The sequence below is a fragment of the Cyprinodon tularosa genome, unplaced genomic scaffold (assembly GCF_016077235.1).
Source record: "Cyprinodon tularosa strain WSP-4 unplaced genomic scaffold, ASM1607723v1 ctg791, whole genome shotgun sequence".
Taxonomy (NCBI): Eukaryota; Metazoa; Chordata; class Actinopteri; order Cyprinodontiformes; family Cyprinodontidae; genus Cyprinodon; species Cyprinodon tularosa.
In genome coordinates this window covers 85628-111836 of record NW_024039553.1, presented here as the reverse complement: position 1 = coordinate 111836, position 26209 = coordinate 85628, and the positions used below count along the sequence as shown (strand labels likewise).

The following is a 26209-nucleotide window of genomic DNA, read 5'->3' as shown; positions in this document are numbered from 1 at the left end:
ACCTGTTTTTTTTTTCGTTTTTTTCTATGGGTCACTGTTAGAAACATACGGAGCTCCTAAAGGGACATGGAGGGGGAAAAAAAGAACTTTTGCAAGATCCCGCAATAGTTTTGAAAGATCTCGCAGAAGTATTGCAGGATCTCGCAAAAGTTTATTTTTTCCGGCCATGTCCCTTTAGGGGCTCCGTAGGATTGCATACTGACCTTGTTTCTCTTCATTCATGTAATGTTGTGTTGGAACCTCTCTAGAAAATAAGAACCTCTCCAAATCATCCTCCATGGTTGTAGCTGACACATGGGCGTATTATCCTCCCATAGAAGTACACTTTGCACCTCCACTGTTGTGTGTCTGTTTTACTTCCGGTTAGCTGACATGGCAAAACGTTTTGGGAGATCTCGCAAAAGCTTATTTTTTGCCATATCTCGCAAAAGTATTATGAGAACTCGCAAAAGTTTATTTTTTCCTCCATGTCCCTTTAGGGGCTCCGTAGAAACACAGCAATACAGATTTTTGAACGTATTTAAAAGATCTGGGTCTGATTCTGTCAGATGCTACTTTCAAATAATTTACCTAGACATCTCGATATCTAAGTCACTCAGCTTAATCTCACTTATTATGAAGGTTCTGCTGGTAAATGTGGATTTTGTGACTGGTATGTATCTCTTTGTGATCCTACAGAAACGAGAGAAGAGGAAACATGAAAAGATTTTGAGTGAAGAGCTTTACCCAGCTGTGATTAACCTCAATCAGTTCCTGCCTCCCGACCACAGGATTGACTACATTGCCTGGGATATGGCCCGCTACACCAAGAGGTAACCAGCATGGAGAGGGAAAATTATCAAATGGAGTATTATACAAAACAGTAATGCCTTATCTGTCTCTCAGTTGGGATATTCACATTGCTTGTTCATCAAAGTGAAGGGTAAATACAGAAAACCAGAGCATATACATAAAAACAAGAAAAAATAATGTTATGTATCATAAGTTATATAACCTGTATTTCAATGTAGTGCCCAAAACTACTGGAAAGCTGCAGTAATGTGGTCCTCTTATGAGTTTCCATTTGGAGACAATAAAGACAATTTTGTTTCTGTAGTAATACTTAAAATTGTTGTCAAAAAAATACAACAAATAATCATCGACGATCTCTTAGAGAAGTTCAGATTAATTGGAATTTGTTTCATACAGATATATTTTCAATTATCTAAGACTTTCTAATTGTATTATACTTGCACTTTATTTGTGACATTAATGCTTATAGGTTCTTTTCTTTAGAATAAATGATTTGTTAAAGATTTTTCCATTTTTGGATTGACGAAGGAAGTTGTAAATATGTACATAATATGCAGTATTGAATGCAAAGGTTCAATCATTTAAGCATGCTCTCACATTTCCCTCTAGCACAGCTAAATATTTTATTAAGAAAATAAATAATTTTAGTCAAAATAGCCAAGTTTACACACTGCCTGATTATCGGGAAATAAATAAACACTTCTCATTCTCTTTTATTCATTGTTTATTGATAAACCCCACTGCTGCATAATCAAGAAGCCCTACCTGTACACACAGGTAAATAGTAAACACAAAGAACATTTCTCCAAATAAAAACAAAAATTATTTAACAGAATACTTTAATTTAGTCAGAAAACTCTTCAATTAGGATATTGTCATTCAGCTAAACTAAATACTAAAGTGGAAAAAATAATGAAAACTAAAAAAACGGTGGCAGGCAAATTGTAAGAACTGTTCTGAATAGAGGCTATAGTTTTATTGTTAGCAGAGCTTTAGCATTAGCTGCTGGAATAACAGATGCACATTTCACAACATTTATATGTGCATTGTGGACATAGTTGAAGCTGATTCTGTGGAGGGAGGTAAAGGAAAACACAGGAAATGGGAGGAGCCAAAGTTGCAGGATCAGAGTGACGCTTTACCTGTAATATACTCTACAACACAAAGCCTTAGGGTCAGTAGCCTGTTTTGAAAGTGAAGCAATATTGTTGGTTTAATCTTAGATTAATATTTCTGCCCCTAACGTAAGCATTTGCTTCTTTCAAATCTCATTATCTCCAGGCAGTGGCTGGAAAACAAATTCCTAGCTGGCCAGCAAAATTGAAACAATTCAAATCTTGTCCTCCCATTAGCAGCCAGTAGAGTGTTGTGGGCAAAGATGAAGACATGTTAATTTGGGAATAGTTTCAAAGATCTGTGATGACCTTCCTGGTAGATTGTAGCTTGCAAAGTAAGTTAGAATATTTGACCTGCTCTTAGCCATGGTCAAACCTGAATGTCACAATGAGCTTGCTCCCCTTCAGCCGTTTATTGTAAAAACAGTTAACCGGGTCTTTGTTATACTCAGAATTTTTTTTCAGCCCAGCAGTTTGTGGTTATTCTCACACTTATGTGTACCTGCCAGGAACAATTTCCAGCACCAAAACCCTTGAACAGGCTTTGCCAAGCATCACACATGACATCTTGTACCTGAACAGCAGTAACACAAGCTTAAGTGGCCATTAATGATCTTTTCTTTTAACTTTTTTTTTTCTTTTGTAAAATACAAAGAAAAATGAAACGGACTATAAGTTCCTTCTCTGATATGCAGAAGAAGATTTCAATCTTTTTTTGTTGGTCAAGTGATAAAGGTGAAGAGACCCTTTCAGAGACCTAAACAAGTTTGTTCAAGGTTTGTAGAGGAGAAAAAAGTAACTTAGATGAAAAATAAAACACTAAATAAAGCCATTTATATAAGACTTGTATAAACATTAGTTTACCCTAAATAATGAGAGAAACATAATCTATCCTGTTTTAGACATAATCTACAACATAATATATTGTTTTTGTAATCTTTTGAATTACAGCCATCATTTCCTTGTGTAGCATTTGAAATGTTCTTTATTTTTCAGCAAATTGTGCAATGTTTTGGACCGCTTGAGCATGATAGCAGAGAATGTGGTTAAGCGAACAGGCTTTTTCATCAATCGCTCTGACTTCTACTGCCACACGCTCAGACCAGATGACAGGTGAACCTTTGGTTTTTAAAACTTCCCTACTTTTTTTATTTCCATTACAAACTAAACCGATTCACCCAGAGTTGTAATCACCATATACATATCCACAGAAAAACTAACTGTAAAACTTTGTCAGGAATATTTTACTTTTTGAGCGAGTCAATAATCCTCCTTGCTTATGCACGATCAAGTGTATTAGTATCGCTTGGGTCTGAAATATATTAATTCATAATGTAAATGATGGCTGATGGCTGGTTTAAGACAGAGAAACTTTCCTAATAAGCCAAGCAGATTGCCATCTCTGCACTCAGAGACTGGTCCCTCCATCGCCTGCATATTTTAATCGCTTTCAGCCACAATTACCATCCTATTATGTAACATTGCAGCCATGCCCTAGCCAATATTTATTACCCTTTCTTTTGCATTACACAATTATTGCTCACTTGCTTTGTTATGCATATTCATGCACACACAACCACATCCCGATTTAGACACTCATAGGAGTGGGTGAACTAATGGCACCTGTAGTCTGATTTTCACATTCTGTAGTGGCTCATGTCTGAATTTTGTTTTACTTTGTTTAATCGTTGTGTTTTCTTTCTTTTATTAAATTTTGTTTAGCTGATGTTGTCTCAGTACAGATCAAGTCACTAAATTCATGCTTCAACAAAGGAAACTTTGATTACAACACCCCTTAATATTTATTTTGTTAGTTTCACAGAGGCCTGCAAGAGTATTCACCAACTTTTTATGTTGAGCTACCTTACAACTAAAAATTACAATAGATTTTTTTTTTTAAATTGGTACATTTTTTATTAAAAGAACATACCTAAAACATTGAATAATTTTATTTTCAAAAGTTATTTTGTGAAGCGAACAATAAATTGAACAATATATAACAGAAAATGTCAGCGTGCATTATTCTTCAACCCCCATGTATTTTGCATAGCCTTCTTTTGCAGCAACGGACGTGACGACTTCTGCAAGATAGCTTCGCCCATGCGGAAATAAAACCTAGTGTAAACAAAGCTCGGACAGACACAGGACAGTTTTATTGGGAACATAAAGCACATCACTACCTGAGTCCTTTAATGAGGTATTTTGCCTGGTCAGCAAACCTTAAGGCAAACACTACAGGCATTGCCTCAGATGAAGAAATGCAATGTTTTTCCAAGCTAAGCAAATGCAAACAATGTAATTATGATTTGTAAAAAAAAAAAAAGAATTGTTTGTTATTTTCATACAGACAAACCTGTGTGCTCATTGTCCTGCTGGAAGGAAACCTCCATCCCAGCTCAGGCAGGCTCCAGTTTTTACTTGAGAAAAGCACGTATTTAGTATATTCCATCTTTACTTTGCCTCGGATGAGTTTCCCAGTCCCTGTTGCTAAAAAACATCCCCATTATATGATGCTGCCACTACCATGTTTCACTGCAGGGTTGGTGTATTTTATTTAATATCTTCAGCAGGGGGGGATCCTTTTTGTGAGGACTAAGAGATGCACATTTTTTTCTCACTTTGCTTCACCAGCTAACACTATTTTGTTCATATCCTCAACATAAAATAACATTTTAAAGCATTTAATTGGTTGAAATGCAAAAAAAAAAAAAGGTTAAAACACAAAACAATTACAAATAAATGTTTTATTTTAAAGTGAAAGATTTTTAATAATCTATAAGGTGCACAAAAAAATTTGATTTTTAAATTTTTAACATAGAAATTAGTCTTACGCAAACTATCATAAAGGATCTTGATAATTTCATAAATATTTTACTTGCTTTAATTAATCAACAAGCTCATTAAATTTGATTAATAAAAAGCTAGGGTGAAAATTATTCAAAAATGTAATTACTCTATTTTGTTAATCTCTATTGTCATTTTTCAGGTGGCGAGATGTGGGTGGATCTGTTACAAGCACTGGGCGACTACAGGTACATCACATAGCTTTGGTCTAACTAGATTCAAAATACTTTGTCACCTCTACTGCAGCAGCACTCCACTAGTGTAAAATTTTAGTTCTGAAATAGCTGACGAGGTTTTCAAGGCCTTGCTGCCATCAAAGGCACTGCCCTGGTAGGTTTCGAGGTCTAGCAGGTTTCTATATTTTATTTTAAAAAATGCAGTTAATAAAAGTTTCACTCAATTTTTTACTCTATACTTAACATACCGGTAACTGACCCAAAGGACAGAAAATGTAAAGAAAGTCCAGTAGCTCAATTTAGGCTTGACATTCTGGAATTTGTCTACTGTAGGTCAAAGGTAGCCACAGTAGGGGAAGAAAAAAAAAAAGTTCTATGATTGAAAACATGAATTAACATCTTATAAAATGAAGAATTTTTGGTCGGCAAATGTAAGAATTTTTTGCGCAATAAAAATGCTAAAGTAGATTCTACAAATTTGATAATTTGATTGTCATTAACAGTGTGGACATGGACTTTGTCCCCTCTGGAAATGGGAGAACAGGGAGGACAGACAATAAAAACACTGAAAGGAAGAAAAAGGAAGAAAAACAAAAAAAATCTATTATTTTGTGGATTCCTAAACTTAGACTTTTTCCTTTTTCTCAAATCACAGATAAACTTTAGCATTGTATCTTTAAAAATCATGTATGTAGTTAATAAAAACACAAACCCACCACAGTATTTGATACATTTGGTCTAATGCATTTAATAATATTAATTACTATTTAATTTTATTTATCTGACATTGGAGAAATTTAGCTCTGCATTGAATCCATCCCCTTGGAGAGCAGTGGCCTGCCACTGTGCGGCGCACAGGGAGCAGTGTGGGGTTAATGGTCTTGCTCAGAGACCCAGAGTGGCAGTCTGTGGGAGTGGGGCTCGAACTCAGAACCTCAGGATTCTAAGCCGTATGTCCTAACCACTAGGACGCCACTGCACTATTGTTTGGTCCTGGAAATAAATATGCTTCTTGTAGGTTATTAAGAATTTTTTTCTTTTGCAGACTGGTGTGTTGAGAACCAATTGTGTGGATTGTTTGGACCGCACCAATACCGCCCAGTTTATGGTGGGAAAATGTGCTCTGGCTTATCAACTGTATGCACTAGGAATGATTGATAAGCCCAAACTACAGTTTGATACTGACTGTGTCAGGTGAGACTCTCATAGTTTCCTATGGGTTTCCAAAGACAAATGTTATCATACAAATATGTCTTTAATTCAGATTTATATAACCTTTTCTTTTACGATTTAATATTGTTGTGGACTGTTTTTTTGTTTTTTCTTTTTAATCTGTCATCTGCTTTCTTCAGGTTATTTGAGGAGCTGTATGAGGACCATGGAGACACTTTATCTCTGCAGTATGGTGGCTCTCAGCTAGTACACAGGGTGAAAACCTACCGCAAGATTGCACCTTGGACGCAGCACTCTAAAGACATCATGCAAACATTGTCACGCTACTACAGCAATGCTTTCTCAGGTATGTCTGGCACAGACACAGTCACTTAACCAAAGTTATTAACAGTCTCTCAGTGAGTTAATCCTAAGGATTACTGGTGGTTAAAACCTAGATCAGGGGTCTGCAACCTTTAAAGACGACGCAAAATAAGCCCCCGAACAGCTAAATAAAAAGTCTTATTAGAGTTCTAAAAAGGACATTTGGATAAAACAGAACATGTTAAGTTTGTTAAATATCTGCTATAGGATTTTTTTTTATTACAATTTTAAACAGACAACAGGTTATTTTTATTTCAGGGTTTTAAAATAAGGATAAAATTTAACATTTCCTAAAAGGGAAGCATGGATTATCTTATAGTATGTCGATATTTGTGGAAAATTATGGGAAAAAGAAAAAGCACATAATTTTTAAGCTAAATAGACAAAAAAGAGATTTAACTATATATTTCTATTTTTAATTATGTCACCTGTTAAAATTTAATTCAGATATTATTGATAAACATGATATAAAAACCATTACCGTTGATTCTTTATCATTAGTCCCTATCAAGAGCCATTTTGGAGGGGCCAAAGAACCACTTGTGTCTCCAGATCTGCAGGTTGCAGACCCCTGAGCTAGATGAATGAGAGAAAAAAGCTGGTAAAGCTATATTTGTAAGGTTAGAACTGCAATTAAAAAGCCTCTTTATTGTGCAATGACATTCGTACAATAAAAATACATCAAAGTTACCGATTTTAAAAAGTTAACTTATTGAAAGAATTGGGGCATCACATTTAATTAAACCGCCATCCAAAGGCTCTTAGAAATCAAATTCTTATATACCTTTGCATATTCCTTATTAGTGATTCAATGATAACTGTAAATTGTATAAATGAAGTTGTCTGATTTTAAAAGTCTTAACTTTGTCGCCGTGTATTGTTGAAACTTCCTGTCATGGTGTGGAAGCGGTGGATTTTTGCCTCCCGTAGGACGATCATGCTCTGTTCCACTTTGTAATAATGAAAATCACACCCCAGCTTGTTGTTGCGTGATACTTTGCTAACAAGAAAAGAAGTCTGACTTAAAATTGATGTTTTCATGACACACTAGTGAGTCAGCTGTTATTACAACTGTTGTGTTTAATAGCAGACAAACAGAGCTGCTCTAATTTACCTGCTTAGTCAACTTCCTTTTTTGTGTCTAGAGTTTTATTAAGGTCAGTCAAATATTTCACAATTATAGGTCAGTTAAAGGGTTGCTTACTTCTTTCCACAGTAAATATGTTAAATTAGAGTGTCATTTTCGATTTTATATTAGAAGCACTTAAACAATATAGCAGAAAGTACTTTCAGAAACTGTTGTGATTTTAAAGAAATCCAAGTTGAAGAGTCTGAGATCACAGATTGGCTTAAGAAAGTCATAACAAAAAGACTAGATATAAAAATCATCCTGCTACCTTTTATCTATCTCTTCTAACAGGAAATCATGAACTTAACATGGCAGGGTAGCATTTGCTGCTTGGCTTTCACACCAATTTAATCTCTTCCAGCTAATTGTCATAAGTTTTCTAAACAGAGTTGAAATTACGCCTCTCAGTTGCTCAGAAATTCTTATAAAAATCCCTAAATAAGTCCCTTAGCCAAATGTTTCCCCACTTGATTCAGTTCTAATTTTGTCAGACTGTTAGAGTCTCGTCAATTCAAGTGCTTAGAGAGTTATTATAAAGATACATTTTGAGGCAAACACAGATGCCTTTTGTAAGAAGACCAACCACAGGCCTTTTTATTTAAAGGAGATTGAATAATTCTCGAGTGGATCAATTTTGTCCCTCTACTAACCCATAGCTCAAACTTCAAAAGTTAAAACACGTTATCCTGTTTTAACTTTTAAAATGGTGTAATGGTTGGGTAACCCCAGGTAAATCAAGAGGCTATCAAGCAAAATAAAGGTCTGTACTAAGACTGTTTTTGTTGATTTATGAGACCTTAATCTGGTCTTCAGAACATGACTGACAGAGAGTGCAACATCAGTACCCAATGATGTTTGGCATCCTTTGTACATTAAGTTTAGGCTACTATCATAATGGAGGTTAGCATATACGCATAATGCAAGTGATAAGAGATTCCTTTAGCTGCTGCATTTTTGAATCATTCCCAACAGATTTTGATGACCGAATTTCTGATATGATCTTGTGAATGTTGTGAGTTTTGGACGTCTTCTCATTTTACATGTTATTCTTACTTCATTTGGTTTAGAAATTTTGGAAAATACTCAAAACCGACATGCACATTTATGTTAGAATTTCTACTGGAAAGCTGGAAAAATGGGATGATACCAGAGTTGCTGAGAGGAGAAAAAAATTTGACCTTTCAAAATGGCGAAGAGAAGAGAAACTATTTTGTTTGAGTACTGCATTGTTAACCTTCTCTGTTGTTGGGTTTGTTGCATAAACAATACTGTAATATACATACATTTTTACAATATATCACCATTTAAAGTTGTGTTGGTTTTAAAATAACCATTGATGTTTGACTTGATCAGATCAGGCTAGCAGTCGGTCGAGGATAGCAGACAGTAGGGTACTGTGCAAACTGTGTTGTGATGTAGACTACAGTATTTCTTCATTTGATCTGTACTGTACGCCTGTGAGTGCATGAAAGCCAGCAGATGAGCCTCTAACTGTCTTGCCTAGTGGCAGGTCAAGATAATCTGTAGATTAACCATGTTCCTCTTCTCTACCACAACAAAAGCACATGAACACAATTTGCTCGTAATTTCCATTTTACAAGAAGAAAGGGTCATTTTTCCCACATGAAGGCAGCATTAATCTGTAAACTGAAACAAATTGCCCCTCAAGCACAATAAACTCCTACAATTCCGTTATTATCAATGCTATACTGTAGATACATTAAGGGTTTAGCGTTAAAAAGTCTAGAATTTTGATATTCAGAATGTGTTGGAAACTGGATATACTAGAAATGCCTAAATTAATCCAACATGCCTGAAAGTTTTGTGTTACCCCTACGGGTTTTAAAATAAAGGCACAGTCCACGGCTGTATCAAATCTACCACTACATTTAAACATGATTTTGAATATTTGAAGAAGAGCAAATACAGTTCATGCTGACATCTTTAACAGCACTGATTTCAGGGGAACAGACTGGAATGGATTTTCATCTTCTTATTAACATATTACCACATTCTACTGTGTTCATTTCATTCATGAAATCCATTTGCACACGTATGTTGTATTTTATTATTTTTTTTTTACCATATCATATCATTAATTTTACTTGGTGATTTACCAGTAATATAATTCTTAGAATTACCTGGTATTTTCGTCATGCTTTAATGGACCTGAAATTGGCTTCTAATTATCCAGCTCCACTGCTGGAGCAGCTTGCACGTGGCTTCACAGTTGGACGGTGGATTAAATGGCTCTTAACTGTGCAACATGCAAATCATGTGCCACAGAGGGAGAATATAAACATTTACTGAGATTATGTTGCAGCTTAGAGCATTAAATTACAAACAAAAACTTTTATAATATTGGAAGCCTGCTCGATATTGCCTTTCTCCTCTTGTAGTCAGGACCTGAGTATAGTAAAATATAACTCTCTTCTATTTTGTTTATATACGTTGATCTTTAGTTTCTGTTGCTTATGTTTGGACCCTTCAGATGCAGACAGACAAGATGCCATCAACTTGTTCCTGCAGGTTTATCAGCCATCAGAGGGGAAGCCACATCTGTGGGAGCTTCCCACTGACTTTTATCTTCATCAAAAGAGCACCATGGCCCTTCAGCACAACAGGCGCAGGTAAAGATATCGCTATCAATCTAAATCCTCTTATATGTGTAGGCAACTCCCCAGAGTTAATTCCCATGGCATAAATATCTATTAATGATTGCAGAAAATGGGAGGAGTTCGGAGAGGCCATGGAAAAAGACTTATCGGTTGGCCTCAAAGCGATTCTGGCAAACCATCCGGCGCCTCCGGAGGGGAAAGCAGTGCTTCGCTAAGACTGTTTTCAGTGGGAGTTGGGAGCTGCTGACCTTGAAGGAGGATATTGTCGGGCGGTGGAAGGAATACTTTGAGGATCTCCTCAACCCGACAGACACGCCTTCCATGGGGGAAGAAGAGACAGGGTGCTTGGGGCAGGATTCGTTCATCACCCAGGCTGAAGTCACCGAGGTGGTCAAAAAACTCCACGGTGGCAAGGCTTCGGGGGTGGACGAGATCCGTCCTGAGTATCTTAAAGCTCTGGATGTTGTTGGGCTGTCATGGTTGACACGTCTATTCAGCATCGCGTGGAGGTCGGGAACAGTCCCCCTGGATTGGCAGACTGGGGTGGTGTTTCCCCTCCATAAGAAGGGGGACCGGAGGGTGTGTTCCAACTATCGGGGAATCACACTTCTCAGCCTCCCCGGAAAGGCCTATGCCAGGGTGCTGGAGAGGAGAGTCCGGCTGATTGTCGAACCTCGGCTGCAGGAGGAGCAGTGTGGTTTTTGTCCTGGCCGTGGAACAGTGGACCAGCTCTACACCCTCTGCAGGGTGCTTGAGGGTTCTTGGGAGTTTGCCCAACCAGTCCACATGTGTTTTGTGGACTTGGAGAAGGCATTCGACCGTGTCCCTCGTGCTGCCCTGTGGGGGGTGCTCCAGGAGTATGGAGTCGGGGGCCCTTTATTAGGGGCCATCCGTTCTCTGTACAAGCGGAGCAGGAGTCTGGTTCGCATTGCCGGCATTAAGTTGGACTCCGACAGGGCTGCCCTCTGTCACCGGTCCTGTTCATAACTTTTATGGACAGGATTTCTAGGCGCAGCCAAGGACCGGAGGGGGTCTGGTTCGGGGACCAGCGGATCTCGTCCCTGCTTTTTGCAGATGATGTAGTTCTGCTGGCTCCCTCCTGCCAAGACCTACAGCGTGTGCTGGGGCGGTTCGCAGCCGAGTGTGAAGCGGCCGGGATGAGAATCAGCTCCTCCAAGTCCGAGGCCATGGTTCTCGACCGGAAAAAGGTGGCTTGTCCCCTTCAGGTTGGAGGAGAGTCCCTGCCTCAAGTGGAGGAGTTCAAGTATCTTGGGGTCCTGTTCACGAGTGAGGGAAGAATGGAGCGGGAGATCGATAGACGGATCGGTGCGGCTGCTGCAATAATGCGGACGCTGCCCCGGTCTGTCGTGGTGAAGAGAGAGCTGAGCGAAAAGGCAAAGCTCTCAATTTACCGTTCGGTCTACGTTCCTACCCTCACCTATGGTCATGAAATTTGGATCATGACCGAAAGAACGAGATCCCGGATACAAGCGGCTGAAATGAGCTTCCTCCGCAGGGTGGCTGGGCTCTCCCTTAGAGATAGGGTGAGGAGCTCGGTCATTCGGGAGAGGCTCAGTGTAGAGCCGGTTCTCCTCCACATCGAGAGGAGTCAGTTGAGGTGGCTCGGACATCTTCTTCGGATGCCCCCTGGACGCCTCCCTCGGGAGGTGTTCCAGGCACGTCCCACTGGGAGGAGGCCCAGGGGACGACCCAGGACACGCTGGAGAGACTACGTCTCTCGGCTGGCCTGGGAGCGCCTAGGGCTTCCCCCAGCAGAGCTGGAGGAGGTGTCTGCGGAGAGGGAAGTCTGGGAGTCTCTGCTTAGTCTGCTGCCCCCGCGACCCGGTTCCGGATAAAGCGGGAGACGACGAGTACGAGTACGATTGCAGAAAATGTTGGGAAACATATTTTATGTGCAAAAAAATGTCAAAAAAACAACCACACCTTAAAAATATCCAAAATTATTTAGAGAGAAGCTTAATGTCCTTGGTTTTCAATGCCGGTACCAGTGAATAGCCTGCCCTGTACTTCCTGGTACCGTTTTGTGCATAAAACCCAGTGTAGAAAATTGATAAATTTTGCTTCTGAAATAGTTCAGCAAAGACACTATCCAATAAAAAAGGTGCAAATTTGGAAGGACGGAAATGACTAACTGTAAACAATCCATCATATTATAAAAGGGGCAAGCATTATCAGGACAAAAATAAGTGGCGTAGCTGTTTCCTGCAGATCAGCTCTGAGTTGTACACTGCTAACATAACTGCTAGCCACAAATCACAAGTCTGTTCCTTTAGTAGAAATATACATCAACCCTCCTCCATGATCTATTGTCCAAAATAAGGCTCAAACATCACTTTTTCTTCTGACTTGTTAAAATATTAACATTTGGAACTTGAATCTGACAGAAAATGTAGGAGCCAAACATGAAGTTGATGGCAACAAGGTCTTCAAACCTCATGAAATTGTCAAAATGGATGCAGAAACATTTAAATTCACACATTTTCCTCAGCAGTTATAAGGACATTATTGCTGTAGCTCCAATTAAGAGTTTTTCATTGATATATATTTAAAGGTGCTGGGTTTAAATAATTTTTGCTTATACATTTTATGATAAAATGGCACTAGAAGCAGCATTTTTCTTTTATATTGATTTCTTTTTATTATTTTTTTACAGTATATTAGAATGATATCAACAGTAAATCTTGCTGGTGTATGAACAATTTTTTGCTTAGCTGTGTATAGCTCCTTTGGTAAGAAGATAGTGTTATATTTGAGTTTTTGACCCAGTATCACTTGCTTTATCTCTGTGTGTATTCATGTTCCACACTGACGTGTTTTTTATGCTTACACAAAAGTAGAACTAATTTTCTTTTCTGGACCACAAGCCTTTTTGACAACAATGGGCCCAGCAACCGGACTCATTATTGTGACAAATTAGCATGGGTCCAGCTGTAATCAGTTTGGCTGCCGTGTATTGTCCTGTTTCTCTCCGACTGACATAAGGGACAAATCACAGTAAGTGCATTTCGTCTTTCATAGCACTGAATAAGAGTCCGGTCTGTTCAGCAGTACAGTACATGACAAGCCAATTTTAAGATCTGGGTTAAGTAAAGCCTCAAATGAGAGCATAGATACAAGGTAACGCATTGGGCTGTAAAAAGGTTTTCTGAAGAGTTTAATAAATGTTTTTCATCTCACTTGTTTCCAGCTACACTCTTTGGTGGTCAGGTGGAGTCCTGTCGTACCTACCTATACCGTATGATGAAGGTAACTCTTATATTGAGAGAATATCTGTATCAGAACTGTGTCACCCACATCTGCATGCTCTTTCTATTCATCATGTTCCAGGTTAGAAGGAAATGTTGAGTAACCAAGCTTTAATGCTGTTTGAATCTACTTAACTGAGCTATCTTCCATCCATTTAATTTGAGTAACTTTTAAAATTATTTCCAATAATTTCACTCACTGTATATTCACTAAAAAAAGCCAAATAATTTATTCAGATGAATTCAATCTCCAGGAAACGTCCCTTTTAAATAAATTCTGCAAACCTCCATCACTTATATTTGTTGCAGTTAAAAAACTATTGTGTAATTTTTCGGCCTTATTTATATTGCCATCACTGGATTTGAATTTATAGTTTATTTTTTTTTAGATTTTCTGCTTTACATTATATGCAATGATACATCATTCTGTGGTAAAGGCAAGCATAGTTTTCCTATAGTGTTATTTTTAAAATCTCTCAAAAGTAATAGGAAAAAATAACAAACAGAGAAGAGGGAGGTGCTTGAAAAAACTGAATAACATGAGAGACTTGCCTTGTTTTGTTTTTTGTCTTTTCCCTCTAAACTTAATTTCTTTACCACACTATTATTTGTGGTCCTTAATTCTAATATCATTACTTACATTTAACATCCACACCTACCTCGAAAAATGTATCCCAAGGCAATGCAAAAACTTTTTCAAGATGCTTTCATCGCTTTCTGGCACCCCTGCTGCTATAGTTGGCCCATTCAGTTTTGTTTAAGGTGCAATCGTTTTATTACTTTTTCAAGACAATATTTTTTCCCCTTATAAAAAAAAACTAACAAATTATTATACAGATAATTAAACAGATAATTATAACAGACAGTGCCAGCAATATAAAAAGATGGATCATAACCATAAAAAGCAACACATAACAATCAGTAACAACCAGTGCACTTAATACTTTCTATTACAGAGTTTTTGGAAGGGCAGATGTAATGACACAGCGTTCCAGTTCCAGACCCGGTAGATTGTTCACATACGTTATTACGGAGTCCCAGGTTTTGTGAAATCTGCTGATGAGGGTAAATCTAATCTTTTCCAGTTTAACATGTCTCTAATCCAGTGAAGAGATTGAGGAGTAGCCACCTTCCACTTGATTAAAATCAAATGTCTAGCTAATAAAGAAGAAAAGGCAATGACCCTCTGTAAGTGTGCTGTCAGGACTAAGATGTTTACAGATGTTCGAGCTCGGCCTGTTTTTCAGTGTAATCCTGTTTCTCTGATCTGCTCTCTTCAATAGCTGGTCTTCCTGGCTGTGTGTTTCCTGGATGGGGCCGTTGACAGTTGCGTTTTTTTTTCTTTTTTTCCCCCAGTATTTTATTTACAGTGTCACAAGTACAGTGCACCAAAATACACTCTGTAACCCATTCCCTTGGGTCGATGCAATCAACTGGTTTTCCTTAGATAGAAAACTTTTGAATCAACTGTATGATCTGGTAGAACTGTAAGGTGCCTTGAGATGAGGTGTTGTGAATTGGCATTATCTAAATAAACTGAATGGAATTGAATTAAATTGAATTCCTGTTGGATTAGAAAAGATGTAATGTGATTAGCCGAAGCTTGAGAGATTACTTAAAGGAGGATCACCAGAAAGGAACGAGTTTTGGACAAGACCAGAACATAGTATGGTAGTAAGTAGCTGACATCTGTTAACATCTGTCACATAATGGGTCTACATTCGGAAATGTTCTTGCTAATTGAGCATTTGGGAAGTGTAGCCTATGCATTACTTTGAACTTTATTAGCACATGTCTGGAATCTCATTGGATAGGGTTGGTGATGTATGGTATTAAATCATCTGCATAAAGCGAGACGGTGTAAGTATACCATCATTGAGAATTTCAGGTTCTTGTTTCATTCTTTGGGAATATTATTAACTGAACTAATGTTTATTGATCTTACACTGGAGAAATTTACCTCTGCATTTAACCCATCCCCTTGGGGAGCAGTGGGCTGCCATTTTGCGGCACGCAGGGAACAGTGTGTAGTTAAGGGTCTTGCTCAGAAACCCAGAGTGCAGGCTGTGGGGATCGAACCGGCTACTTGCAACCTTCTCAGAGCACAAGCGCACTGCTCTAACCACCAGGCCAACACTCCCCAAATACTCAGATCAGATGTGCAGGACTGGTTTTATGATTGTTTTTTTAATTGATTTATGTGAAAAGTGTTCAGAATACACTTTTTTACATATAAACATGCAGTTTTTCTTAAAGCAACCTTTGTCTTAATATTGTTTTTGAACTTGATGTCATTATGTTGATCATTTTCAAACATTGCAGTGAATATTAATGAGACAAACAATAACAGTTTTTGTTTTTATTGAGGTTGCTTTCTTTACCTGCCCATCTGTAACTGTTCCTCAGTATCTATTTATTTTTTTGTGTGCATGCAGCCGCCTGTGAAGAGACAATGAAGACGATCAAAGTGAAGAGGATGAACCACTTTGATGAAAATGTTGACATCTACACAGAGTTCTTCAAACCTTATGAACTCACCTCCTTTGATGACACTTTCTGCATTGCAATGACCAACTCTGCAAGGTACATATGCCCCCAAACACACACCAACATATTTTCAGTTTTAATGTGACTTTTAATTATGTAGACATTGCTAATTTATAGTTTAAGAATTTATGATGATTTCATTACACTTTTTTTAACAGCAAAACAAATGGGTATTGAATGGTCACCTTTTTTTGTCATTGTTACAAAGGGAATTTATGCCAAAATCTGTTGGGGTGGATCCAAGTCCATTCACTGTTAGAAAGCCAGAGGAAACTGGGAAATCAGTGCTGGGGTGAGTCCCTCTTTAACCATGTTCGTTTTGGATGTTATTGTTTTGTTTTTTTGAGTGGTGAATCCCATGTCACTGTGCCCTTACACAAACACACAGCTTCATTAATCATCATGTTCTCAGGTAACCAGAAAATACAGCCTGTCCTTTTCCGGGTTTTTGTTGAGCGGACACATTGATGAGCTCTGTTTTTGAATGCATGCATTTCTGCAAATCAAAAGCTAAAATGGGCAAACATTACCAGGAAAGAGAAAAACGCCTAAAGCTTTTGATGTCTTCTAAACGCTACGGCAGCGCATCAATACCTCCGGTAAATATTCATGACATGTCAAATGTTCTGTGCTGAGTCACAGTTTGACCTCAAAACAAATATTGTGAAGTGATGGAGATGGATGTTGTGACATCTGGATACATTTATTGAAGAGACCCCACCTGCGTGTAATTTAATCTCTCTATAAACACAACTGTCCTGTAATGGCCTTATGCATCGATTTGACAAGCAGCCAAGAGGACACATGGTTACTCTGGAGGAGCTGCAAAGATCTACAGCTCAAACTGAAGAATCTTACGATGAAACAAAATTAAACCAAACTAATGGTCATTAATCCATCATACTTAAATCAGCTTCCCATGAAACATGTTTTAATAGTTTTTAGCTGTAATAAAACCATTAGAATGATTCATTTTTTCCTCCACTTTACAGAGATGCATTTCTTTGTTTTGGTCACATAAAGTTCCCTCTAAAAACATGAAAATATGCAGAAGCATTAATAAAAAATGAATAATACTTTGTAGATTTTCTTCCTATTTTCTGCAGGCATTTAAACTCAGAATTACTAGATTTCAGATGCTTCACCTCGCCATCAACCAGTGCAATAAGCTACTATTTTCTGCAATTATTATTATTTTTAATTGAGATAAAATCAAATTTTAACCTTCCTTTAGAAACAGAGCATGAAAACAGACACATTCTAGTTGGCAGAAGCACTTAAAATGACAAGAAATTATTTTTGAGCGATTTAAAAGAGATTCTAGTGACACTCTGATGCTTCTTCACAGGATGAGGGTTTTCCCTCAGATACCCTCTGAGAGAAATCTTATGATGCGTATAATAGATCAATGAAATGCTTTTCCCTGTTTAACAGCAAGAGCAGCAAAGAAGAGACGGTTCTCCAAAGGAAGACTGCAGCCAGTGCACCTCCTCCCCCCAGTGAGGAGGCCATCTCCAGCACTTCTGAGGACGACTCAGAAGAGGACCGGGACGATGAAGGGACCGTTTCACAACGCTCTACCCCGATCAAGCTGCTGACAGAATCAGGAGAGAACAGTCGCATGCAAGAAGTAAGATAAATCGGCGATAAATAAGCAAAAATAAATCCTCGCATCAAAGCAAAATATCATTGCAATCAAATGTGACTTCCTCAGAGTTCAGATGCACTCTGCTAAATTAGCCCTAAATCACTCCTCCCACCAACTGTATTGTTTTATAACTTTTGCCCCTGATTTTTTTTATAATCCTTCCACATGATAATACCAATAAATGTAATCCTCTAATGCATGTGTCAAACTGGTTCCAGAAATGGCCGTGTGGCTGCAGGTTTCCTCTCCAACCAAACAATAGCACACCAGACTCCATTCATATTATCAAGTCATCACGTTCAGATTGGACTCCCTTGATGAGATGACTGGAGTCTGGTTTGCTATTGCCTGGTTGGAAAGAAAAGCTGCAGCCACAAGGCCCTTTCTGGAATCAGTTTGACACCCCTACTCTAATGCAATATCCGGGCAATTTTAACTGCTCGTATTTTAGGCCTTAGTGGCATTTTGCCCTCAAATGCAAGAATCTCACCTTTACCTGAAAATATAGTCAGTCTCAAAAAATGTATTTTATTCTTTTTACATCAAACTGAACACTAGATATCAGCCTAGTCACACATTATAATGAGTAGAAGACCAACAAAGTGAGCTTAATGTTGATTTTAGCTAAAAATAACACAATTTCACATTAGTATAATTTGTAAACCAGCTGTTTCCAACTATAACTTGGCAATGTTGTCAGGGGTTTAAAGGGATATACAGGTGTCATAAAGTTGTGTGAAACGTAGATTGGACTCACCTGATTCAGTGGCTGGGCAGAACAAATACATGACATAGAGATTAGTTGTTGACTCCAGCTCCCCTGTCTCTGATTCACCGTCTGTAGGTAAGATGTACAGTGGGGCAAAAAAGTATTTAGTCAGCCACGAATAGTGCAAGTTCTCCCACTCAAAAAGATGAGAGAGGCCGGTAATTTTCATCATAGATATACCTCAACTATGAGAGACAAATTGAGAAAAAAAATCCAGAAAATCACATTGTCTGATTTTTAAAGAATTTATTTGCAAAATATGGTGGAAAATAAGTATTTGGTCAGTTACAAACAAGCAAGATTTCTGGCTCTCACAGACCTGTACCTTCTTCTGTAAGAGGCTCCCCTGTCCTCCACTCGTTACCTTCATTAATGGCACCTGTTTGAACCCGTTATCAGTATAAAAGACACCTGTCCACAACCTCAAACAGTCACACTCTAAACTCCACCATGGCCAGAACTAGAGAGCTGTCAAAGGACACCCGAAACAAAATTATAGACCTGCACCAGGCTGGGAAGTCTGAATCTGCAATAGGTAAACAGCTTGGTGTGAAGAAATCAACTGTGGGATCAATTATTAGAAAATGGAAAACATACGAGACCACTGATAATCTTCCTCGATCTGGGGCTCCACGCAAGATCTCACCCCGTGGGGTCAAAATGATCACAAGAACGGTGAGTAAAAATCCTAGAACCACACGGGGGGACCTAGTGAATGACCTGCAGAGAGCTGGGACCAAAATAACAAAGGCTACCATCAGTAAGGCACTACGCCGCTAGGGACTCAAATCCTGCAGTGCCAGACGTGTCCCCCTGCTTAAGCCAGTACATGTCAAGGCCCGTCTCAAGTTTGCTAGAGAGCATTTGGATGATCCAGACGATGACTGGGAGAATATCATATGGTCAGATGAAACCAAAATAGAACTTTTTGGTAAAAACTCTACTCGTTGTGTTTGGAGGAGAGAGAATGCTGAGTTGCATCCAAAGAACACCATACCTGCAGTGAAGCATGGGGGTGGAAACATCATGCTTTGGGGCTGTTTTTCTGCTAAGGGACCAGGACGACTGATCCGTGTGAAGGAAAGAATGAATGGGGCCATGTATCGTCAAATTTTGAGTGAAAACCTCCTTCCATCAGCAAGGGCATTGAAGATGAAACGTGGGTGGGTCTTTCAGCATGACAATGATCCCAAACACACCGCCCGGGTAACGAAGGAGTGGCTTCGTAAGAAGCGTTTCAAGGTCCTGGAGTGGCCTAGCCAGTCTCCAGATCTCAACCCCATAGAAAATCTTTGGAGGGAGTTGAAAGTCTGTGTTGCCCAGCGACAGCCCCAGAACATCACTGCTCTAGAGGAGATCTGCATGGAGGAATGGGCCAAAATACCAGCAACAGTGTGTGAAAACCTGGTGAAGACTTACAGAAAACATTTGATCTTTGTCATTGCCAACAAAGGGTATATAACAAAGTATTGAGATGAACTTTTGTTATTGACCAAATACTTATTTTCCACCATATTTTGCAAATAAATTCTTTAAAAATCAGACAATGTGATTTTCTGGATTTTTTTTTCTCATTTTGTCTCTCATAGTTGAGGTATATCTATGATGAAAATTACCGGCCTCTCTCATATTTTTAAGTGGGAGAACTTGCACTATTGGTGGCTGACTAAATACTTTTTTGCCCCACTGTAGCAGTTTCGCCACCGTCACTGAGCCTCCTGCTCTAAGAAACGGCTGGTAACGCAATGGAGACTAAGTAGTTTTGGTAGGGTACAGGTGTGTCGTTAATCGAAGGTTTTTAATCTAGAAAAACTATGCATGTGTTTTGTTAGACTCTATCAACTATGGTAAAACATGTCAGACCTTGATATCAATTAGAACTATTTTTATGCCGCTATCATTAGTTGCGGAAGACCGTTCCTGTCACAGAAATGAACTAAACCGCTTATCAGCATACCAAATAGTTGTTTACAAAAGTGAACTATTAGGTAATTATTAGTAATTACAAATATCTACTGGAAGAGGAGGAAGGCAGACGGTCTCGACAGGCTTAAGTGAGTGATGAGAGACTGCTGGGAACGTCTGGCACAGCCCTCTGTCAGGGACGTGTTTCCTCCCCCACCTCCTGGAGAGCTTCTCCCAGATTCTAGGTAAAGCTGGAGACATGGAGTCGGAGTTGGCCATGTTCTCTGCCTCTGTTATCATTGTGGGAGACGGTAGCTGTTGTCGTAAGATCTGTGGTGCCTATTGTGGCAGCAATCCCTGAAGCCGGTGGTGGACACAAGCGGTATAGGATGCTGTAAAGCTGAAGGAGGAGCCCTATCTTGCTTTGGTTGGATGTGGGGCTCCTGGGGCACCAGGCAGGTATAGTAGCAGCCATTCAAAATGACCATTCCCAGCCACTGGATTGACCCCCTCCTTTTCCTGGGCATGCATATTTTTTTCCTCTGACTCCACCCTTTCACTGAATTACAGGGTCTGACCATGAGTAGGTGCTTGTCTTTAGATCTTAATATTCACACATCATGATAGAAAAAATATTATAGTACAAAGATTGATGTTAAAAAAAGTGTGGACATTTTGAATGGTTTCTACTGCACAGTTAAGCCAAACAATCCTTCTGCTGGAGCCATTGATGAGGTAAAACACCATGTAAAAAATATATAGTTCTGTTTTTCTTTTATAACATAATAATTTGTAAATAAAAAGGATTTCAGAAATGTATTTTGAGGAAAACATTTTGTTGTTTTTTTTGTATCATAGGAGTTAATTGTTGTTTTATCTGTCTTCTGTTCTCCGCTTTAAATTAAGTTATCTTTAAGTAGACTAAAGTATGTAGGGCGTGTGGAGTGGGATTTGTCTTGTTTTAGTATACCAGTCTCGTGCAGGTGATGGCCTTTTTTGGGCCTCATTAGCTCTGCTTTTTTGATTCCTTGCTAAAATTGATTTTGATCTCTGATCTGGCTGCTGAAATAAATTAAAGTAGGTCAGAGTTGTAGGCAATCCTAATTTATTTTTAAAAAATGCTGTCACTGTTTATATGACTAATCATATTGTACAATTGCTTTGATTTGTTTATTTATTTTAAATAAAGAGTGTAGTTAATTAACTTTTGATAAAAAAAAAAAAATGTAAATTTATTAGTCTTACACAGGAGAAATTCACCTCTGCTTTTAACTCAGGGACCCAGAGTGCAGGCTGTGGGGATCAAACCGGGTATCTGCAGCCTTCTCAGAGCACAAGCGCTCTGCTTTAACTACAAGGCCCCCACACATGTTTTAGATTGTTTTTTACCTCAGCAGACCTTCTTAAACCTACTAATGCATCTTTCCCTGGGCTCTACTCCTATTTTTCCACCATTATTTTCTACTCCTATTTTCCACCATTATTGTTTTTTTTTTTTGTACCGATACTGGCTTTGTTTTTTCCGCCCTGCTCAGCAGACGGTACAATCAGAGATGAGTACTAATACTAATTTAAAAAGTCCAGTACCAATAGTGAAGAAGCAGTAATGGAAAACATTACATTGGAAACATTTCCAAACTCAGAGTGGAGTGGATATGTTTCCAGTATATTTTGTTTGTTTCATCCTTTATGCAAGATTCCTTTTACATCCATCTTTTCATCAGTCTTTCATCTCTTATCAGTCGGTTCTTCTGTCCATTCCTCTTTTCATTCTTCTTACAATTTGTGTTTTATCGCTGCATAAAACTAGTGCTGTAGAAAAATCAGCAACAAGTTAATAGACAAGTTCTTTTATTCATTCATTATTTTCTAAATTGAATAAATGGCATGTAAAATCATACCAGTCTGAATCTAGGAAGGTTTGGAGTTTTGCCAAAAAATGGTGTTAAGATCTGAAGCAAGCTGCTCTTCAATTAAATTTGTAACAAAGATTTACCTTAAGAGCAATTAAGACCTTTGTTAAGAAAAAGAAATGGTCGAGATGCTTGTTTTGGGGCTGCTTTTATTTCCTTTATATTTAAAAAACTGCTATCTATTTATCTCTTTATTTAGGGGTCTTTAGTAGGAAAACATAAAAAAAAAATACTAATAGAAAGGTGTCAGAAAATTTCTTTTTTGAAAATGTTCTCCAGGTCATCGGCAGTCTACAGGCTTTTTTCAGTCACTATTTGCAACCAGTCCCAGTTTAGGAAAACGAAACAAGTTGGTAAATGTTTTTTTCAAAACTTTGTTTGTATTAAATCTCAATTGTTTTTCTCCCTTTAACCTTAAGTGCCATCAATAACCCTAAAGTTCTGCCCTAAAAACTGAATTATTTCTAAAAAGAGTAAGAATTTACCATCTTATGCTACAAATATTGGTTCCTTAAATAAATTACATTAAATAGACAACAAATGTTGAACATCAATCATTTGATCTCAGTAAGCGTCTAAATATAACACCACTTCCGATAAAGGCTTTATATATCACAGCATATGATAATATAGGTTACCATATGTTAGTTGTTTGTGGAAGGTGTGAAAATCTGCCCTTCGTATATCAGTATCTGTTTCACACCCCAGGTGGACTGTTCACACGTTTGCATCTCCAATTGACCCCGTTTCTGCATTTCAGCAGGAACATCTAGTACAGGTACAATGTCACTGTGTCAACAGAATGGATCAAATGTACTTGGGTATAACCTATTCAAAAAGCACTACTTATCAAAAAGGCATATTTTCATGTCTTTCAAGAGCCCTTAATTAGTGCAACATAAACAGTTTCAAGCTTTACGATGGTTTTCATGACATCAGCTCACACTCTGTTCCCCTGTCCTCATTTACATGTAATGAGGCTAAGATTTTAAGACAAGTGATTGTTCGCCCAATCTGAAGTGCTTTCTGGGCTGGTGACTCAACAGCAGGACACATCAGTGAAAGGATTTTATGTTTTGTGCATTTAGGTTCATTTGGATTTCATGATCTCTGCTTCTACTTGTAAATAATCATCTGTTATGACGCTGGTAGTGATTCATTTCATTTCACGGCAAATAATTTTTCAAATTGATCTTGATTATGGCCTTGTGATGTAGTGATGAAGCCATTTTTTGAGTTTTCTTTACAGTGAAATCTTCTAGAACATCAATGTCACTATGTGTGCTTCCATTAATCAGCAAATTATAATTACAAAAATAAATTTGCTAAATTTAAACACTGCAATTTCGAGAGAGAAAAAAAGTATGTTTTTGATAAAAAGTATTTACACTTTGATGAGTTGGTTTTTTCGGTCATGTCGAATTTTTATATATAGTGTAAAATGGCAGTGGAAACCCTTTTTTTGTATCACACCAGTCCAACTGGACCTTACTGCCTTGTAAAAAGATGAAGATGAAGACGAAGACTGGAATTAGTTGGAGGATGATGGCGCCTACTAGAGCCGTGGGTGACATACATACTGTAGATATATCTCATGTGTTTACATCCGCTGCTGCCATGTTGTTTTCAGAGTTATTGTGTATAACATATGTATTCATGTTGAATTTTAATTTCTTATTTCATGACAATTGTGAAACTTTGCAGAATGTTTTTGGAGGATAGTTTTGCGCACATTTGTAATGTAGAACAAGGCAGCTTCTGTCTAGAGTAAATCTAGTTGTAGAAGGGAGCTTATGAGAAATTCTATGATTATCTGACACACAAGTCAAAAGAGAAGCAAAAAATAGCCAGGTGACAAAAAAAAATCAGTTGATCACAGTAATAGCACCATTTAATCTGATGTAAGAAATTAAACCAGGCATGTCCAAAGTCGGTCCTTGAGGGCCGCTTTCCAGCAGGTTTGTTTCTTGGTTTCAGCACAGCTGATTCTGCTGATTGCAGTTCAGAAGAAGCCCGCTAATCAGATATCAATGGAAATCAGCTGCGTTAAAGCTGGGAAACTTCAGAAAGCTGCAGGACATCAGCCCTCGAGGATCGACTTTGGACATGCCTCTACTGTTCCCTGAACCGAATTGAATTAAGTACAACATCCCTGCTGGATTAATACAAGAATTAGTACACTCATCTAGTCTCCTTGAGTCTTTTTGTCATTAGAAATACAAGAGGAATTTTTAAGTAGAAAGTGATGACAAATTGAATAAATTAAAAGAACCGCTCGGTTTTCTGTTGTGTTTAAAGACACTCTAGTCAGCTAATAAAGGACACTTAATAAAATTGCTACTTTTTCAGATTTTGTAGTAAATTAGACAAAAACACTTGCTTTGCCATCTTATGTGCCATTTACCATTAGATTTGACAACTTGTCAGGGTGTCTTAAAATATATGAAAGGTGGAAAAAGATCTAAAAAAAAAAAAAAAAAAACATTACCTGTATAGATAAAGAATGTAGAGGCCAATAATAATTAGATAAATGTTGCCATTACATCTTTATAATACAGTTTTCAATAAAGAAATCTGAATCACCCCAAATAATTCAAAAGTGGCCTAAAAAAAAAGTTTTTTAATTAACATTAATATTTTTAATTTTGTGGGCCAGGTGGCCTGCAAACCAGAATTGGTAAAACTCTGTTATTAGGAAGAATGGGATGAAATTCCTGTTTAATATCTTAGTTTTGCTTGGGGCAAACAGGAATAATTTGGCAAACCTAACTGGCTATCAACAGAAATTGTACATAGAAAACATTCACTCAGGTAACCTGCTCTTAATTTCCTAAACAGAGGTGTACTGTGAGAATTTTCAACTGGTCGGGTTTTTAATCCCTTCATTAGAAAGTGGCTCCCATTTTCTCACCATCCATCCATTTGTTGCTCCTGATTTATGATGTATTGCTCTTCAGTTTTCTGTCTTGTCAAGACCTTGAGCGATGATCCAATCATGAATAAATGCATATGGGGCTGGACATCCAGCTCACGTGTCAGGCATATTATGTGTCGCTGCCTGCAGGCCCTGTCGCTGAGAATGGATTTGGTGCCAGCACAACACACTAGTACTGCAATATTTAAACATTAGATCATTACCACATTTACTGTAAAATTACACATGCTCGCTCTGTTTTAACCTCATTATGGTTGTGTGTCGATTTGCAAGCATACATGAGCAAGTTTGCCTTTACCCCAGAAGGCTTGTCCTATATGTACATGTTCTTGTCTTATATGCACATAATTTGTCGTTTTTTATTATCATTTTATTGTGTTTGGTTTGTGTTCACAGCTGCTATGCCTTCGTCGTGGTCTTTTAAAAACCCTTAATCATTCCCATGCCTTTGCAACTCACGTTGATGCCAATACAGTGAAATTGAAAGCATTATGTTGAATCAACTGCAGTAATGCAAAGAGGGAAATTGGCCTTGCTGGCTGTTCTTTCTGCTGTTACATAACAGGCTGCCTGTTGTTTCTTTAGTTTTAGTTTGAAAAGAAGGCATGGAAGTTTTCTCCACAATTCATGATGTGTCAAGGAACATTTTAAAGTCACACAAAGGTGTAAATATTCAGTTCTGTAATGATTCAATGTCAATTTATACTACTTAATCAGACTATTCAATATACCCTGAATTAGACTACTGCCTCTGCAACCCCGGCCCCGGATAAAATGGGAAAAAAAGTTATAACAAACAAAACAATTGGACACAAAAAATCACAAAAGTTGCACAAATGAAACATACCTCAACAGGCTTTAAAGGTGACACCTTCTTAATTCACATTCAGAAAGTGAAACTTCTTTCTCTACTTACCGTCACCCATCACAATACTACTGCCATTTTAAACTGTTGGCGTGATGTTGTTTTAAGGAATGCTGTGTGTTTTCCATAAGATGTACCAAAGATACACATT

At 38.0% G+C, this 26209-nt stretch overlaps 1 protein-coding gene across 1 annotated transcript in view; it reads left to right on the top strand.

Annotated features, from left to right (window-relative positions):
* fig4a (FIG4 phosphoinositide 5-phosphatase a) overlaps positions 1–26209 on the top strand; it is an 80026-nt gene that overhangs the window by 41039 nt on the left and 12778 nt on the right. The window contains exons 11-20 of the mRNA XM_038271170.1: positions 679–812; positions 2904–3020; positions 4894–4939; positions 5973–6121; positions 6280–6446; positions 10084–10222; positions 13419–13477; positions 15912–16059; positions 16232–16315; positions 17458–17653. Coding sequence (XP_038127098.1) covers positions 679–812; positions 2904–3020; positions 4894–4939; positions 5973–6121; positions 6280–6446; positions 10084–10222; positions 13419–13477; positions 15912–16059; positions 16232–16315; positions 17458–17653 — 1239 coding nt within the window. The remainder of the gene's footprint in view (positions 1–678; positions 813–2903; positions 3021–4893; positions 4940–5972; positions 6122–6279; positions 6447–10083; positions 10223–13418; positions 13478–15911; positions 16060–16231; positions 16316–17457; positions 17654–26209) is intronic.